This window comes from Vigna angularis, chromosome 3 (genome assembly GCF_016808095.1).
Source record: "Vigna angularis cultivar LongXiaoDou No.4 chromosome 3, ASM1680809v1, whole genome shotgun sequence".
NCBI classification, from domain to species: Eukaryota; Viridiplantae; Streptophyta; class Magnoliopsida; order Fabales; family Fabaceae; genus Vigna; species Vigna angularis.
The window spans coordinates 10706255-10723334 of NC_068972.1; the positions used below are offsets into that span (position 1 = coordinate 10706255).

A 17080-nucleotide genomic window follows, 5' to 3' on the forward strand; every position below is an offset into this window, starting at 1 on the left:
TATTGAATTATATGCCTATATCCCTCTCTCCACGCATACATTATATTTTAGCAAATATAAAACTTAAAAAGTGACAAGTGACACGAAACATTCTTGTCCTATAATATCATAATCAGCAATATATCCCATTTTTACCCTTCCACCTGTTTATCCTTATCAGATATAATAATGACATTTTTTTATTATGAGAAAGTACTCAATGATACTAAAATATTTTCAAGATTAGCTGATAAAATAAGCTTAATTCTTTTTAATAATTAAATAACTATTATCAGTCTGTCTCACTTAATAATCTACTTATATATATATATATATATATATATATATATATATATATATGTATGTATGTATATATATATATATACATATATATATATATATATGTATATATATATATATATATATATATATATATATATATATATATGTATGTATATATATATATATGTATGTATGTATACTTTTTCTAACTACACAGCAGATCATAGGACTATACATACCAGTGCGCCAATTGCAGAAAGGGTATTATCCCTCACGTGACATTATGCATGCTGGTGCCACTAGAATTTGATCCTTATATTCTATATTCATGATTCAATTTCATTACACACAATATGCACATAGTATAAGAGACCTTATCTTATAAAACTTAGACTATGATATTTTATTAATTTATTACATAAAGTATTTGTACTTGTATACAATCCAATAATTTGTCAGAGTAAGGAGATTAATTTGACGATAGGCCATGCCTGACATGTGTCATGTCCATGGCCTTATAATGAGTTTCAAATGATCCTCTTCGTCTCTTGCCCTCCAATTTTACCTTCCATTTTCTACTTATCTCCCCCCCACCTTGCTATCCGTGAACCAAACGTTATCTCACTTCGTCTTTGCTTTGTATGCACATACCCTTTACAAAGTTCTTCATAAATCTTCATTTTACTCTTCCATAAGCAGAAAAGGTGCCTTTTTTTTACACTTCTTCTGAGACTTTCTGTGCTGTGCTGCCATGGCTGTGACACACTTCAACCCCACTTGCTCAAAACCCCGTCTTCACTCATCCCAGCTCTCTTTCCTATCAAGGACTCTCCCCATACACCGCCACTGTTCTTTTGCGCCACTTCATAGAACTCAACATGCTAGGATTTCCTGCTCTGTTGCCCCGAAGTGAGTAACTTTATTGTTTTCTTTCAACATTTTCAGCTTTCTGGTTCTGGGTCTGATTGAATTTTCCTCCTTTGACTTCCCAGTGAAGTGCAGGTGCCAGCTGTGACAACCCTGGATCCTAAGGGTAAGGCTGAGTGCTATGGTGTCTTCTGCCTTACCTATGATTTGAGGGCTGTGAGTGTCCCTTCCCCTCTCTTCTGTATTTCAACCATGTGTATTTGTTAGTTTTAGCCTGTCTTAATCAAATAGCATGTTTTGTGTTGTCCACGATTCTTAGTGGGTGAGTTCCTCACTACAGATTGATTTATGCAGTTTTCTGAGAGGTTTGTTTGTTACTTTGGAGCAGAAATTTGTTAGATGTATCAGTACTGGTGTCAGTCAATATGTGCATGTTGATGCATAATTTCCTTCGCTGTATTTATTTAGGTTTATATACATAGAACTAGATTGGTGTAGCTCTGTATTTGACTGTTCTTGTTTTGATTCCTTTTATTTTGTTAAGTTTGGTCTATATATAACTGTTTAAACACCAATACACAGCCAAAAGGCATAGGTAACATTATTAGTTATCTTCCATACCAAAACTGTGCTAGGCCGATCTGTCAAAATGTAGAATTTAATCATTGTCTACATTGCAGAGTATGCTTTGTTTTGTAAATCTCTTTTCTCTTTCCAATTTTTAATTTTTATGTTCAATTTAATTTACAATCTAATTTCAGTAAAGAAATATACTCAACATGAACAATTAATGTATTGATGTTATTTATTATGAGATGTTTGAAAGAGGGTAGAGGATAAATATGTGTGCATATGAAACTAATGGCTCTTTTAAGTTATTACAGTTAAATTTGTTAATCTGAGCTGTATGTGTCGTTAAAATATTTGACCAATATTTTTGCAGGAAGAAGAGACAAGATCCTGGAAGAAATTAATTAACATTGCAGTGTCAGGTGCTGCTGGAATGATTGCAAATCATCTACTTTTCAAAGTGAGTATATCTTGGATTTAAATAAGAATTGTGTCAATGAAGCACATCAGATGTTCAACTTATCATTTTTTTTTTTTATTTTATCTATTTGCAATAATGTTTTTACCATATCAGTACTCTCTGATTGAACTTTGGGTAGTCAATGCACCAGTGGGCTAAAGTTTTGTCGTTGCTGTTGTATCATTACACTGAGATTAGGATCTTTAAAGTCATTGAAATGATAATAGATGCATATCATAATTTCTGATCTGTTTGATGTTGCTGAATAAGTTGTTCTGTAGCCATTTCAAAACTGGATTTTTTTTGCTTTTCATTGATTGATGAATTTATTGTGATGGACCACATACATTGAATCAACATTACTTTGTATTGTTGACCATATGTGTGCAACACTTTGAGTTGGAATTAGTTTACTCTTGATACTGTCATCTCTTCTCTAAACAAATTGAAAGCCACTACTATATACAAAATTTGAGCTTTATAGTTTGAAGATTTATTGGAATCACCGCATTCTTGTATCTTTGTTGTTTCATGAAATAGAAACTGAATTTAGCATGAAAGCAAAATTGAATGTAAGGTGAGTGCTCAACATAATTTTATTTTGCATGTGCTATGAGAATTTTACATAAGACCTACCTTGAATGATCACACAATAGTGTTGGACTCTAGAGCCTGAGTTGATTTATTGTGTCAGCTTGCATCTGGTGAAGTTTTTGGTCCTGATCAACCTGTTGCTCTCAAGTTACTGGGATCAGAACGGTCAATCCAAGCTCTTGAAGGTTAGCTTTCTGCATATGGTAAATATGACATCGGTTTTTGGTAACCTTGGTATATAAACTTGGTATCTATCTGTTATTAGTTGTATATCTTCCACCTATAATAGGAGAAACTGACCCATCCTTATCCATTCCGACTCTTTTGTGGCTATAAAAAAACTGTAGAAAACTAACTAAAGGTGAATGGTGCATCAGTGTCGCAAAGCTGTAGAAACTCTTCCTTACTAGACATTAATATGAAACTATCTGGCCCATGAATAAAGCAAGAATACGAAAATTGGAGAATTGTGAATGGTGCATCAGTATGTTATGATAAGAGATAAATAAAGGCAAAGCATCAATCAGCAAATTCAACTTACCCAGTGAACACCTTTATCATAAGGTATACAATTCTAAGGGAAAAAAATAACATAGCCTGTACATTAAAAACCTTTTCCACTGAAGTTACGTGCACAGAGAGTTTTACTGTCATTTATGTTATGAGTACTTCTAGTTCTGTGATCTTTCGGTCTTTCTTTTCTATCTTTCAATGAATGTCTGGGGAATAAAAAGGTTGTAAAATTATGGAGCAGGCAAGGTGTGGAAGCAAGTTTCTGTGGTTTAGGTTGAACTTTTAAATGTCCAAAGTGGTTCTTTGATTTACATTTCAAATTTTCAACATACATAACAAGGAATAAAAGAGTCATCCAACAATTTTTAATAAATACACTGCTGCTGTCTATTCACAGATTTGGGGAAGGATTGTATTCTTGTGTAGTGATGCCTTTGCATGCCTGCTTTTACTGAAAAAAAGGGAGAGTGAGTGGTTCAGCCTCTGTCACACCAATTTATTTTCCTGTCAACAAAACTTTCAGCTTACCATCAAACTTCTCTTTCTTACTCTACTGCCCTCCAATGGTTCTTCCCATTTAAGAAGACCTAAGGTCTTATTAGCATCTGCTACTGAGAGATATGAGAAATTCAACCAATAATAGGAATATGAGTATAACTTCACTTGAATTTGACTTGTCAGGTCAGAGTAGCTAATGTATTGTTTCTGTTATGCTTTTAAATGAAACAAGATACACCTTAATCTTGAGTATTATAACACAGACTGATGTTTTTCATTCTTAATGTTCTAATTCAACTTGCAGGTGTTGCAATGGAACTGGAGGACTCTTTGTTTCCTTTGTTAAGGGAGGTGAGTATTGGTATTGATCCTTATGAAGTGTTCCAAGATGCAGAATGGGCTCTGCTAATAGGTGCAAAGCCTCGAGGACCTGGAATGGAGCGAGCAGACTTGTTAGACATAAATGGACAGATTTATGCAGCGCAGGTAAAATGGTGTTCAAATTAAAACCACACTTCTTACTTTCTGCTAAACTGCATTTAGTTATACTGACATTATACGTTATTACAACAGGGAAGAGCACTAAATGCCGTGGCCTCCCGCAATGTCAAAGTTATAGTAGTGGGAAACCCTTGCAATACAAAGTAAGCTTCGCTTTCTATGCATAAACATGAAGTTCCAAGTTGTGTCTGTTTATGTTAATGTTCATCTGAATTTAAATGCAGTGCATTAATATGCTTGAAGAATGCTCCTAACATTCCTGCAAAAAATTTCCATGCTTTGACTCGCTTAGACGAGAACAGAGCAAAATGTCAGGTAACAAAGTTTATAGATTTCATCTTAAAGTTTTTTTTTTACCATAGAAAACTAACATCTATCTTCTGTGTATTGTATCAATAAAATTCACAGCTAGCCCTCAAGGCAGGTGTCTTCTATGATAAAGTGTCAAATGTGACAATATGGGGAAACCACTCAACTACTCAGGTCATTGAAGGATCATTACCAGAATAATGAGCATGAACTGGATTTCTGTAACTATCTTTTATGACACGGTTTACCTGTTATCATATTAATAGGTCCCCGACTTCTTAAATGCTAAAATTGATGGTTTGCCAGTCAAAGAGGTGGTTAAGGATCATAGGTGGTTGGAGGAAGAGTTCACTGAAAAGGTTCAAAAGGTAATGTAATATTTTGTGAGTAGCATTAATAGCTAAACACACGATATAAAAGATATGTAGTTTCATTGTGCTAAAAGCTGACAAGTGATTGTGTGATTGGTAGAGAGGTGGTGCACTTATTCAAAAATGGGGAAGATCATCGGCAGCATCAACTTCTGTATCAATTGTTGATGCCATCCGATCTTTAGTAACTCCTACTCCTGAGGGTGATTGGTTTTCTTCTGGTGTAAGTTGATATCACTGAATGACCTCATGTTCTGGTGTAGTGAAAATAAAATTAGCTTACATCTCTGGAATATGCCATTTCAAAACTTAATTGAAGGGCCAAAAACCAATTCTTTTCTTACAAATTTAAACATGCCGCAACCTTCATTAATCATTTGTTCTCTTTTTATTCTTAGTTAGTGTTTACCATACAGTTAGTATTTCAATCTCAAATTTTGCAATTGTAATGCCAGGTATATAGCAATGGAAATCCTTATGGAATAGCTGAGGGTATTGTTTTCAGTATGCCATGTCGATCAAAGGTAAGCTTGTTTACTGCATTCTTTTCATTCTTTTTAACTTCTAAAACTTGCTTTGTTCCTCCTATGATGAAAGCCTTTATCCATTAGGGCGATGGTGATTACGAACTTGTGAAGGATGTCATATTTGATGACTACCTCCGGCAGCGGATAAAAAAGGTAAGGATGGAAATTCATACATTATATATATATATATATATATATATATATATATATATATATACAGATTATCTTTTATTCATGTGTGCCTTAGCCATATTTATTAGAATGTTGAGATAAAATAAGAAATTAAGTTCTTTAAATGATATAAACTTCTCATAAAAGCTAAAAAAATGCAGTGAAAATATGGATTGAACACATAACCATCAAATCTTCAGTCCAACACTCTCCCAACTGAGCTATACCCACTTATAATCTACCATGTTAGATTTTTTAATTAATTGCAAGCTATCAGGGAGCTCATGTTTGAGGGTGAAATTAGTTACCATTTTAAAATTAGACATGTTATCAAAATTTAATCATATTAGGTAAACCATTGGTTCTGATATCATTGTTAGGTCTTTTAAAGAGATATATACTAAAGAGGTTCGGTATTGATGAGTCATGAGCAAATCTGTATAACAAATTTGATACTATGAGTTTATAAGTCGTCTTTCTTATTATATATCTCATTTCTACTTAATGTAAGATTCAGACTCAAACTTAAATTCTTAACAATATTTTGCAGACTGAAGCTGAGTTGTTGGCTGAGAAGAGATGTGTGGCTCACCTAACGGGCGAGGTAAACATCATATCTTAATATTATTAGTTATTTATGCTTATATTCATGTGAAACTTATAAACTCTGTCATCTTAGGGAATTGCTGTTTGTGATCTACCTGGTGATACCATGCTCCCAGGAGAAATGTAACAAGCCTTCCTCCTTAATGCCAAAGCAGATACTGAAATTGGTGTCTTATAAGGTACTAGTTAGGGAATCAATAAATACAATGTTTTTATTGTGAATCATGATGGGATACCTTGGTAAGTTTTATATTTATCTCTAAAAAGAGTCCATTTTGATTCCTTAACAAGTGGCTTAGGACATGGGTTAGCATTCTCTTGTTGGAATAAAATCACAATAATTGATGTAGAAGTATGGGATATGAATGTAAGAAATGAATAAGTAATATCAATAAGAAGAGTTTGGAAACATTCATTTGATTTTTAAACAACAAAGGTAATTTCAACCTATTTTGAGCATGCTGAATTTTCTGTGTTTCATACAAACATTCCATATTTCATTTTAAAAGAAATGTAAATTATAATAGAAAAAGTTTAAGAATTGAATTTCCATGCACTGATAATATAATTCCTTAAGTGTGACTTTTAAAGTAATTATTAAGAAAAAAAGTTCACTATGTTTATTAATCTATGATTGAAGTTGAGTACCTTCTAATTAAATTCAATATTTAATTATAATTTTATTTAATTAAAATATAATGTTTTTTTATTTATTTTACTTTCTACAAATATACTATCTATTTTTAGTCCTTGTTAAAAGATTTAATAACATCGTTCTTCTTAAATATGAAGACTATAAATGTATATGAATTTTATAGTTATTTAAAAAATGTTATATTTTTAGATAGGTTAGAATACTTTGTTGATTATCATATTTGTTTAAAAATATTAAGTAAATTTTCATATTTTGATTTTTTTTAATTGGATTCTTACTTTTTAAAATATAATGTAATTTAGTTAGTACTGAACCAATCATTTAACATGTGTTAATTTGTGATTTTTTTTTTAATTTTAATTATTTTTAAAAAAATTTTATTTTTTAAAATTGAGAGTCTTGTTATGACGTCATGGTGATAATCATAGTGATAGTGTTAGGTGTTCTTATTGAGTTATGTAAAATATTTCAATTATAACAATATTTTTATTAAAGTTAATATTTTTATTAATATTGTTAAGTTTGTTTAAATTTATATTTTATAGTAAATTTTATTTAAATTTTGTTTTAAAGTTTTAAATATATTTATTTTAAATTGTTATAAAGTTATTTTAAAATTTTACAGTTGAATTTATAAAATTGTTGTTTTCAAAATAATTCTAACATTCGTATATAAATTACTGATATATAATGTTATATAAATATTTGAAATATAAATTTATAAACTATATAAATTTAAATAAAATTATTTTAAATATAAATTCAAATAAAAAAATATTAAATTTTGATATAATAAAATATCAACAAAAATACGTTTAAAATTTTAAAACAAAATTTAAATAAAATTTAATGTAAAATATAAATTTAAATAAACATAATATTGTTAAAAATATTTAATAAAAATATCAATTTTAATAAAAGTAGTAATATAAAATGTATAAAAACAATCGTTTCAATTTGGAGAAAAGAATGCAATTGTTTCATTTTAAAAAGAAATATTAAAAATCAAAATAATAAATATAATAATAAATTAAGATTTTTTATATAACATTTGTTACAAAAAATACTATATCACGTGATATGATTCTCACTTAGCACTAGCGATGACAATGGGTCGGGTAGACATGAATAATATCTATCTGCAACTCGATTTGTAAAATAAAATTCGACCCGCAATCCGTCCATTACCTGTACGACTACCCGCTTAAAAAATATCTGCAGGTATTTTAAAACCTACGAATATCACGGATACCCACAAAAAATTAAAAAAATCTATTTTATATATTTTCTAAATAAAATTTAAATATATATATATATATATAATATAATATAAACTAAATATAAATTAAAATTAAATTTAACCTAATAAAATATAAATTAAATTAAATATAAATTCAAATTAAATTTAACCTAATAAAATATAAATTAATTTTATTTTTAATTAAATTTACTTTAAAAAATAAAAATTAATACTTTTTATTAATTTTTCCAGTAGCGAGTACCCGTGGGGTGGATAGTTTAATATCTAAACCCGACCCGTTTAGAAGCAAGTATTAAAATATCCACTACTCTTTGCGGATTTTATATGTGGATATCCATATCCATGGATTTTTTTGCCATCCCTACTTAGAACATGTCAATTATTTTTTTTTAATTGAAAAAACTAAAAAAATTAAAAACTATAAACTAACTCATAAATTAAAACGGAAAAAACCAAATTATATTATATTTTCAAAAATAAAAATTTAATTGAGATCAATTAAAATATATGAGAATCTATTTCAAATTTTCATTATTCATATTAATTATATTAAAAACTTTATCACGTAACTTCTTTTAAAGCAAACGCATAAATTTTTTTAAAAAAATAAACTCATGAGAAACTTGTCGTAAATTAAAAATTGATACCATGTTCCTTGTAGACTATGTTCTTTGGTATAAATTTATTATGGTCGTTTGTATGGATTTAGAGGCGATAGCGAGAATGGATTAGCGAGATTACTCTTTCATGTGAAGAGATTTATGAATGATAGATGTCATTTTTAGAAAAATATCTTTATTTTAATATCATGTTAAAATGAAGACTATGAGTCTCTCTTTGAGATGAGTTCCAGAATGATAGATGAGTATGTAGGAACCACTACAGAACCATAGTAGGAAGGGTGGCTCGAGTTGTGCAACTCCATGATAACTAAGGTAACTTGAGTATGACACTAAAATGCCATGGATCTAGGCCTTGCATGGACGTTGAAGCATTGCGGAATGAATTCTAGGTGTGTTGCACCAATCCTTTCAGTGGTTAAAGGTTAGGAAATCGATTATAGATTTGTTGGAACCGATTTCATGAAGCATGCATGTGTGGGAGGAATCAATTCTCTACTTGAGATTCAAACCTATTCCAATGATTTGTAGACTTTTCTAAATTAACATCGATAGTTGTATTTGCTGGTGCCTTCGAGAAATTTAGTTGTATTTGCTGATTGATCTCAACGTATTTCAGATTTCCCATTTTACAGTTCTCAACTTAGAAATATCTTTTAATGGTTTCGTATACCTTAAGAATTTATCCCATTATATAAAGATATACATAGGTGTTATTGGTATTATATTTCAATTCAACAATTTTATTTTCTAACAAAGAAAAGTAATTTATTTATTATCGAAGAACTTTTTCTATTTTAAAATAATTAAATAACTTCTCTTTTTAAAAATAATTTTCATGTTCTCTTTAAATTGTGTTATTTTCGTATTCTTCACAAACAAATGTTCTTATCACTGCTGCAATCACGATAGTTTTATACAATAGATATTGTGTTTATTATTTTCAGAGTTTTATTTTTAAAAAATTAATCAACAATAATTATTAATGATGTTTAAGAATGATAATAATTTTGTTAAAAATTAAAAAAAAAAACATAACTTTTAGAATTATTATTAGTTAAAAATTACTTCAAAATGTTAACAAACTTTTATCTATGTTAATAATTAATATTTTTAATACCAAAAAGGGATGCATTCTTTATTTATTAATATTATAAAAAAATAAAAAATTGTTGAATAACATATTTAAAAAAAATAACTCATTCAAAAATAATTTTATACGGATCCAAAAGTATTGGTCTTCTTGTTTCTAATTTCATCGCCTCGCCTAATTGATATAATGTATGTTTAATTGTATAAGAAGTGTATATTTTTAAAAAATAATATATAAATAATACATTAATCAAAGAATCTTTAGTATATATATATATATATATATATATATATATATATATATATATATATATATATATATATCTTAATCTCATTATTTTTGAAGTTTCACATATGTTCCACACAATTATTTACCAAAACTCTACAAAACATCCAATCATTTGTTCATGTATATAATTTGATCTAAAATAATATCATTTGTTTAATTTGATAATATCACTTTACAATATATTAATTTTTTTAATATATCATGTCAATTAAATCTCACACAAACTTTTACCAATATTACTTTCAAATCCACTCCACCATCAATCTCAATTCTCTTAAAAAAGAATAAAATTCAAATACACTTAAATTCGTCCTCCTCAAATCAATCCAATCCTTATAAAAGAACGTACCTTAAACTCTTGCATTAATACAATTTATTATTTTAATCAAACCTCTAATTTTGGTCTACATTTCCAAAATTGAATATAAATAAATAATAAAATGTCCACTTAAACCCACTGCTTATACATCATATTTCACCCGACAAACAAAATAAGATTACTCCCTATTGGAAACGAAATTTAATAATAGAAAATCCTTCAATTTTCAATTTAGGAAATATTCAATCTCGCAAACTATTTCTCCTACCTTCAATATGATAGCAAACTGCCTAAAATTAATTTGTTTTGTGTGTGCGAGTGCTTTGATATATATATATATATATATATATATATATATATATATATATATATATATATATATATATATATATATATAATTCAAGACTCAACCAACAGCAACAATAATAGTATTAATTAAATCATTGTAAGGGTTTAAACACAACATTCAAACGGATCCCAAAGAAATATTAAACACTAAATTAAATGTATTGATGGATTCACTCTTCAAATATGAACGGATTCACTCATACTAATAACAATTAAGAAGTTCGATCCTTTGTGAATTATTGCAACCTCCTTCCCTAATATTTTGTTCCAACGGATTGTATGAAAATACACAAAGTAAATTCATTAATTTATTCTGGTCATAAATTATTGAAACGTGGTGTTTATCTACCAAAGTAAACCTCAAATCGAGTCCAAATTTCTTGCAAAATCGTGGTGTCAAAATTAATCATGAAAAAACTCATCACCGTTTCCGTAAATATAAAACGTGAAGTAATCATCCCATGTTACATTTTAACATAAGAAAATGATGTAAAATTTACATCTGTCGCTCCCATGACGAACATGAAATAAACCCACACGCATTTAATGTCTAACAGAAAAGAGATGTATAAATACAGGTTGAACATAAACTGTAACTAGAGGATCCACTCCGGACTATACAATACGTGAATGAAATTACATGTTCATCTAACTAAATAATGGACCGCCTCTACCAGTCAGAAAACTTTGCATCTATTACACTATGGAAAAAGTATGTAACAATAATATATCTAAGGAATCGTATGAATGAAGACGGTATTACTCTATCTGATGGAACTCTGAGAATAAGTTACCACGAAGAATGCATAGATCAGTTCGACTATAAGGTACCATAAACAAATCTACAAAGTCACGAGATCCTAGTCATTCAGTGAGTACCATAAAACACTACATCATACTTGATGACTGCAGCTTATTCTGGAGTGTCCAACCTTTTTTGTAGTTACTTACCAGTATACATGATGCTTCCAATCTTGAAACTAAGTGAAAGAATAAGAACTGAGAAACCCGTCAAAAATATCCAGCCATGTGACAATACAAATGCGGTCTTGCCAGAAACAGGTATCAAGGCAGCACAATTAACGTCCGGTTGAGAAAACTCAGTAGACATTGCAGTGTTAAATCCTCCAATTTTGCCCATAGGCCAATCCATCGCATTGCCTCTAAAAGTAATGTCTGTTATGCTGATCATACCTGTAGTTATATGAGCTGGATGGGAAGACTGAGCTGCACCATCAATCCCAAGAGTAATGTCCTTTGCTGGAAACTCAAAAGCATGTGCAGGTGAAGCAGGGATGTTAGCTAACCATCCATAGGCCTGCTTAACAAATGGATTTGTATTTCCTGCCACACAAAAAAAAAATCCTTAAGTTAATGAAAAAAATTTGAGAATATAACATTTTGAGTGGATATCATACTTTACAAGCTATAATGAGCACGGGAGTACACATCAAAAGAAAACCTTGACGAACTAGGATGTAAGGTGAACAGCAGTTTTACCTGGTGCTGCTAACTTTGCCTCCTCTGTATTCTGCACCAAAAAAGCCTCATTGCTAGTTTGTGCTTCAGAATCATGCTTACCAACCACAGCTTTATTTGCTGTTTCTCCCCCTACAGTCTGCCAATGACCCAAAATTGTTCAATATACAGCTATAATACCTACAAGGCAAATGACTATAAAGATAGAGTCGGTCATAACCTGCTGGGTTAAAGGTGATCCTTGGTTGGAATTAGAGTTTTCACTCTCTGCAACCTGAGAATAATCGAAAGATATATATTTCCAAATATCACCATCATCATCATCAGGGAGTGGAAGATACTTGTCTAGCATAATATCATTCGCAGAAGGATCAGCCTCAATGAGATCATCCTCATTCCCAATTGCAAGATCATTGGTTTCCAAGAATGATTCATCATCAGCCGTTGGAAGATTCTGGGCGGCATCAAAATATAGATCCAGATCCATATTATCCGATGCATCATTGAAATTGAGAAGATTCACAATTTCGCTCTGCTCACCCATGTCTTCATCTTTCACTGAACCTGTGCCCATATCATGTTGCTCAGCCATATCAAGAGTCTGGCCATTTTCAGGCCCAGAAATTCCAAAGGTGTCCGCCAATGGCTCCTGATCCTTGATGAGTTCTTGGGAATTTTCAGCGTAGGTACTACACTCCCCGTGATGAAAGTTTAGTGATGGAAAAGTAACACCCCCAATCATATCACTCAAATCAAGTTCCTGCATATTGAAGACATTATTTAGTTAGAGAATACCAAGTCATTCAGAGAAAACAACCCAACCAACTTAAAAAAACACTAAGAGCCGCAGACATGTTTTACGAATAAATAACCAAACAAATTCTATAGAAAAGCCATAATATTGACAAAACCAGTGACGGGACTACATACTAGTGAATGACAACTACATGAATCTGTGTGCACCAAAATCATACTAAACTTCACACTCAACGTTTTCCTAAAATGTTTTCAGCATTCTCTAGGGGGAAATCAAAACTGTGCCCAACGATATATACTACATACCAACTTCAAAAGGACTGAAACCAAGAAGACTTCTTCCAATCGAGATTACGTAAAGGACAACACAAACAACATTAGAGCAACCCAAATAAAGGTCCCACAACAATATTGATATATTAAACACCTGCACACAGTCCGAGAAGAAAATAATTACAAAAAAGACACCACAGCCGACAAGGGAAAAATATATCCAAACATAAAACAGTAACACAAACATTAATCCATGCAACCAGAACTCATCCAACCTGCACATAGAAAATCATCTAATCCGTCCATTTAAAGGAAAAACAAAAAATTATCCCAAGCCATGTATAGAATATTTCCTCACATATCAACCCTATTACTTGGGACACAAATACAACACGATGAATACATACCCCGTCAAGGTCGTTAGTTTCCAAAAAGGCCCCAATATCATCCCAAAAATCAGCACCAGTTGCTACCGAAGGAAGAGCCACCCCAATACCATCGCAAAAGTCACCACCAGTTGCTACCACAGGAGGAGCCACGGCAGCTGTCGCGGGCAAAGGAGGAGCAACCACGTTAGGACGAATCTCCGTCAAGGGAACCACCACACGATGAGCAGTCGCAGGCAAGGCAACCACCTCCTTCTGCTCATTCTCCTCATCCACATCCCACTCCTTCTCGTCCAAGGGAGCACCATACTTGGCCCCATTCTTTGGTCCAGCACCACTCTTCTCGAAAATCCTACATACCACATACACATCCTTCTCCCAAAAAAAAAAGTCTCACCTAGAATAAGTATCAATAGAACAGCAAATCAAAGACAAAAAAAGAAATAGAAAGGAGATATACCAGCACTGTGCCAGCACGAGTCAATTCTTCATCGAGCATCTTGTACTCGTGCATGACCCAATTGGTGCGACGGCCATGTGGGGCTCGACCGATGTGGTACACGAGGGTCTTCTTCATCCCCACGGTGCGGTCGCCATGGGCCACAGGGCGGTCCTTTCCCGTGGTCTTCCAGTAGCCCTTCTCGGTGGCGCGGTTGGTCCTGGAGCCATTTCCATACTTGCGGTCCAGCACGCTAAAGAAGTACCATTCCAAGTCCTTGGTCTTGAGCTTCGACAGAGCTGAAAAACCGAAATAAGTTAAGAAACACTTTGAATCTTTGGAACCAAACCCTATTGCTAACAATTCGATACCACAGAAAAGGGCAAAATGCTAACGGGGAAGGTCCCAGGGCTCGAGCTTGTAGACATCAACCACTGCGATGTGGTCGTACCGGGACAGGTTTCCGGTGATCTTGCGCTTCAGGTAGAACACCACCAGCTCTTCGTCGGTGGGGTGGAATCGGAAGCCGGGACCCATAGGTGCCATGGATTGGATTCAAGAGAGATGAATCGCCGAGAGAGAAAGAGAGTGAAAGATAATTGGGGATTAGGGCTTTCGTTTATGATTGGTGAAGAGGGAGAATTGGGATTATGAATAGGAGAAATTTTGGGTTTTGGTATGAAATAGGGTGAGTAAGAAAGAGAAGTAGAAGAAGGTTCTAGGTGGTTGGAATGTTCACAGAAATAACAATGGTAGATTCTATGATGGCACGTGCTAAGTGTGTGCAGGTTGGACAGGTGGCACGGTGGGATTGGCTCACTGATGTCAACTTGTGCATTGCATCGACAGAAAAGAGAAAGAACCAAAAAAAACCAGTGTTGTATGAAAATTCTTGTTTAATCTTTTCATTATAATAATTTAGGAAAAAAAATATGTTTAATTATTAAGACCAATATATTTATTAACGTATAAACTAGATCAACTTTACCAAACTCTGCACATTTTCTTCAAAGTCATATCCTCTCTCTAAAACTTCAGTGCTAACTTTTTCTCTTCTCTCTACCAAATGTTGAAATTGAACCGGTGCATTGTCGGTGATGATTCTGCGTTCCCAGAGTCGAGAGCTTTAGCGGATAAGTGGGTTTGCCTTTTTCCTTCACTGTTCTTGAAATTAGGGCATGTGATTTTGATATTGCATGTGCCTTGTCTTCTTTTCATTTCTTGTCCTATTCTAGCTCTAAGAGTTGTTGGCTGTCACCAATGCGGTGATCTGTAGGTTTTCTCCGCTGTGAGGGGTCATGTATTCCAGGTAAGGGGAGCTAATTATTTTTGTATGAATTTATTTTATACAAATATATGCAGATTGAATGTTGAACAAATATATACTGTTTAAGGTTACTGTGAGGGGAAGGGTGATATATATAATTGGGTTTGGATATTTAATGTCTAGAACACTGTAGGACAGTTTTAATAACTTAGATAATTAAATCATAACTTGTTAAAAAGCTTTCTTTGTTGGTAGGATAGAGGGGACTTAAAAACCTGAGTTGGCATATCTGATCATAGAGCAGCCCTGACCTGGTCCACTACATTGTGACTAGTCATATGTGATAGCGCCTCCGGTGACCAATTGGGGGAAAGTAAGATGTCTACTATGATAAAAATTAAACAAGTAGTTTACCAAATAAGAACCATGATATATATATATATATATATATATTATATTAACATATGAAACGTATGATATAAATTGTTATCATAATATATATGTATATTATTAAATGTTATGAAAATATAAGTTAGGAAAGCGTGATATATATATATATATATATATATTATATTAACATATGAAACGTATGATATAAATTGTTATCCTAATATATATATATATATATATATATATATATATATATATATATATATATATATGTATATTATTAAATGTTATGGAAATATAAGTTACGAAAGCATGATATATATTATATTAACATATGAAACGTATGATATAAATTGTTATCATAATATATATATATATATATATATATATGAACGTAAACTGGTGCATGGAGGGGATCTCACTCGTTTTTCTTCTTCTGTTTGGATTGATTGTTGTTGTTTGACTGTTAGGATGTATGTATGGTGTTGTTGAGTGGTTGTAAAGCATATGAATGTGAACTACAATGATGTAATTGAGTATGAAGTGGACATCTCAGGGTGAGATGATTGAAAGTGATGTGTGGGGTGTTGTTGTTATTTTGTATAACTGTATGGAGCTTTGAACTAGTATGTCTATTCCTATCCTCGAAGCACTGTTCATGCTCAAATAGAGGAGAGCAGTGTAAGTGGTGAGAGTAGAGGGAGGTTCTCGTCTATAGTCTTAGAGTTTAGACATAAACAGATGGGGGATTTACCTTGCATAGTGTTGGGGAGTGCCAGCTGAACTACGCAAGTGCAAAGACGACCAATAGTTCTACAATTATACCAATCCGGATGAGTCGCGTGAGTGTTTGAGTCATGGTTTAAAGTGGTATGGCTTGATTGTTCTTTATATGTAGCTAAGCACGATGATATTTATTGATTGAACTATATGATTACTGCTGTTTTATCTAGCTCACCCTTCTTCTTTGTTGTGTGTTGCTTGGGTATTTTTCCTTTGCGATGATCATCCACTTGGATGGGAGCAGATGTTGTTGAGGAGGTTCCCTTGGAGCAAGAGTTGGATGATGCAGTATAGTATTTTTAGGATTTCTAAATTTAAGTTGGTATTAAGTTTTGTCCTTTTGTGGATGACTGTAATATTAGTTACTGAACTAGTATTCTATTCTGACTGTTCTCTTTATTAGAATGTGGATGCCTAAGTTATATGATTGTGGTTATTATACATTTGGGATGCCACATTTAGCATGTGACACCCG

At 32.1% G+C, this 17080-nt stretch overlaps 2 protein-coding genes across 3 annotated transcripts; one reads left to right on the forward strand and one right to left on the reverse strand.

Annotated features, from left to right (window-relative positions):
• Positions 1-797: 797 nt before the first annotated feature.
• On the forward strand, positions 798-6659 carry LOC108321953 (malate dehydrogenase [NADP], chloroplastic). Its single transcript, XM_052875164.1, has 14 exons — positions 798-1170; positions 1254-1344; positions 2072-2158; positions 2853-2937; positions 4068-4249; positions 4337-4407; positions 4489-4579; positions 4673-4747; positions 4840-4941; positions 5045-5167; positions 5400-5468; positions 5556-5624; positions 6193-6246; positions 6322-6659. The coding sequence occupies exons 1-14, from the start codon at positions 1013-1015 to the stop codon at positions 6373-6375; spliced, it is 1311 nt and encodes a 436-aa protein (XP_052731124.1). The 5' UTR covers positions 798-1012; the 3' UTR covers positions 6376-6659.
• Positions 6660-11374: 4715 nt separating this feature from the next.
• Positions 11375-14873, reverse strand: LOC108321994 (NAC domain-containing protein 78). Of its 2 annotated transcripts, none has more exons than XM_017553928.2 (6): positions 14561-14873; positions 14187-14464; positions 13748-14098; positions 12532-13071; positions 12333-12450; positions 11375-12176 (listed from the first exon to the last, which is right to left on the reverse strand). In XM_017553928.2, exons 1-6 carry the CDS (start codon positions 14709-14711, stop codon positions 11776-11778), a joined length of 1839 nt encoding a protein of 612 aa, XP_017409417.1. In that variant the 5' UTR covers positions 14712-14873; the 3' UTR covers positions 11375-11775. The 2 variants fall into 2 exon arrangements, with proteins under 2 accessions (XP_017409417.1, XP_052730861.1); XM_052874901.1 differs by having other exon boundaries at positions 14537-14678.
• Positions 14874-17080: the final 2207 nt, after the last annotated feature.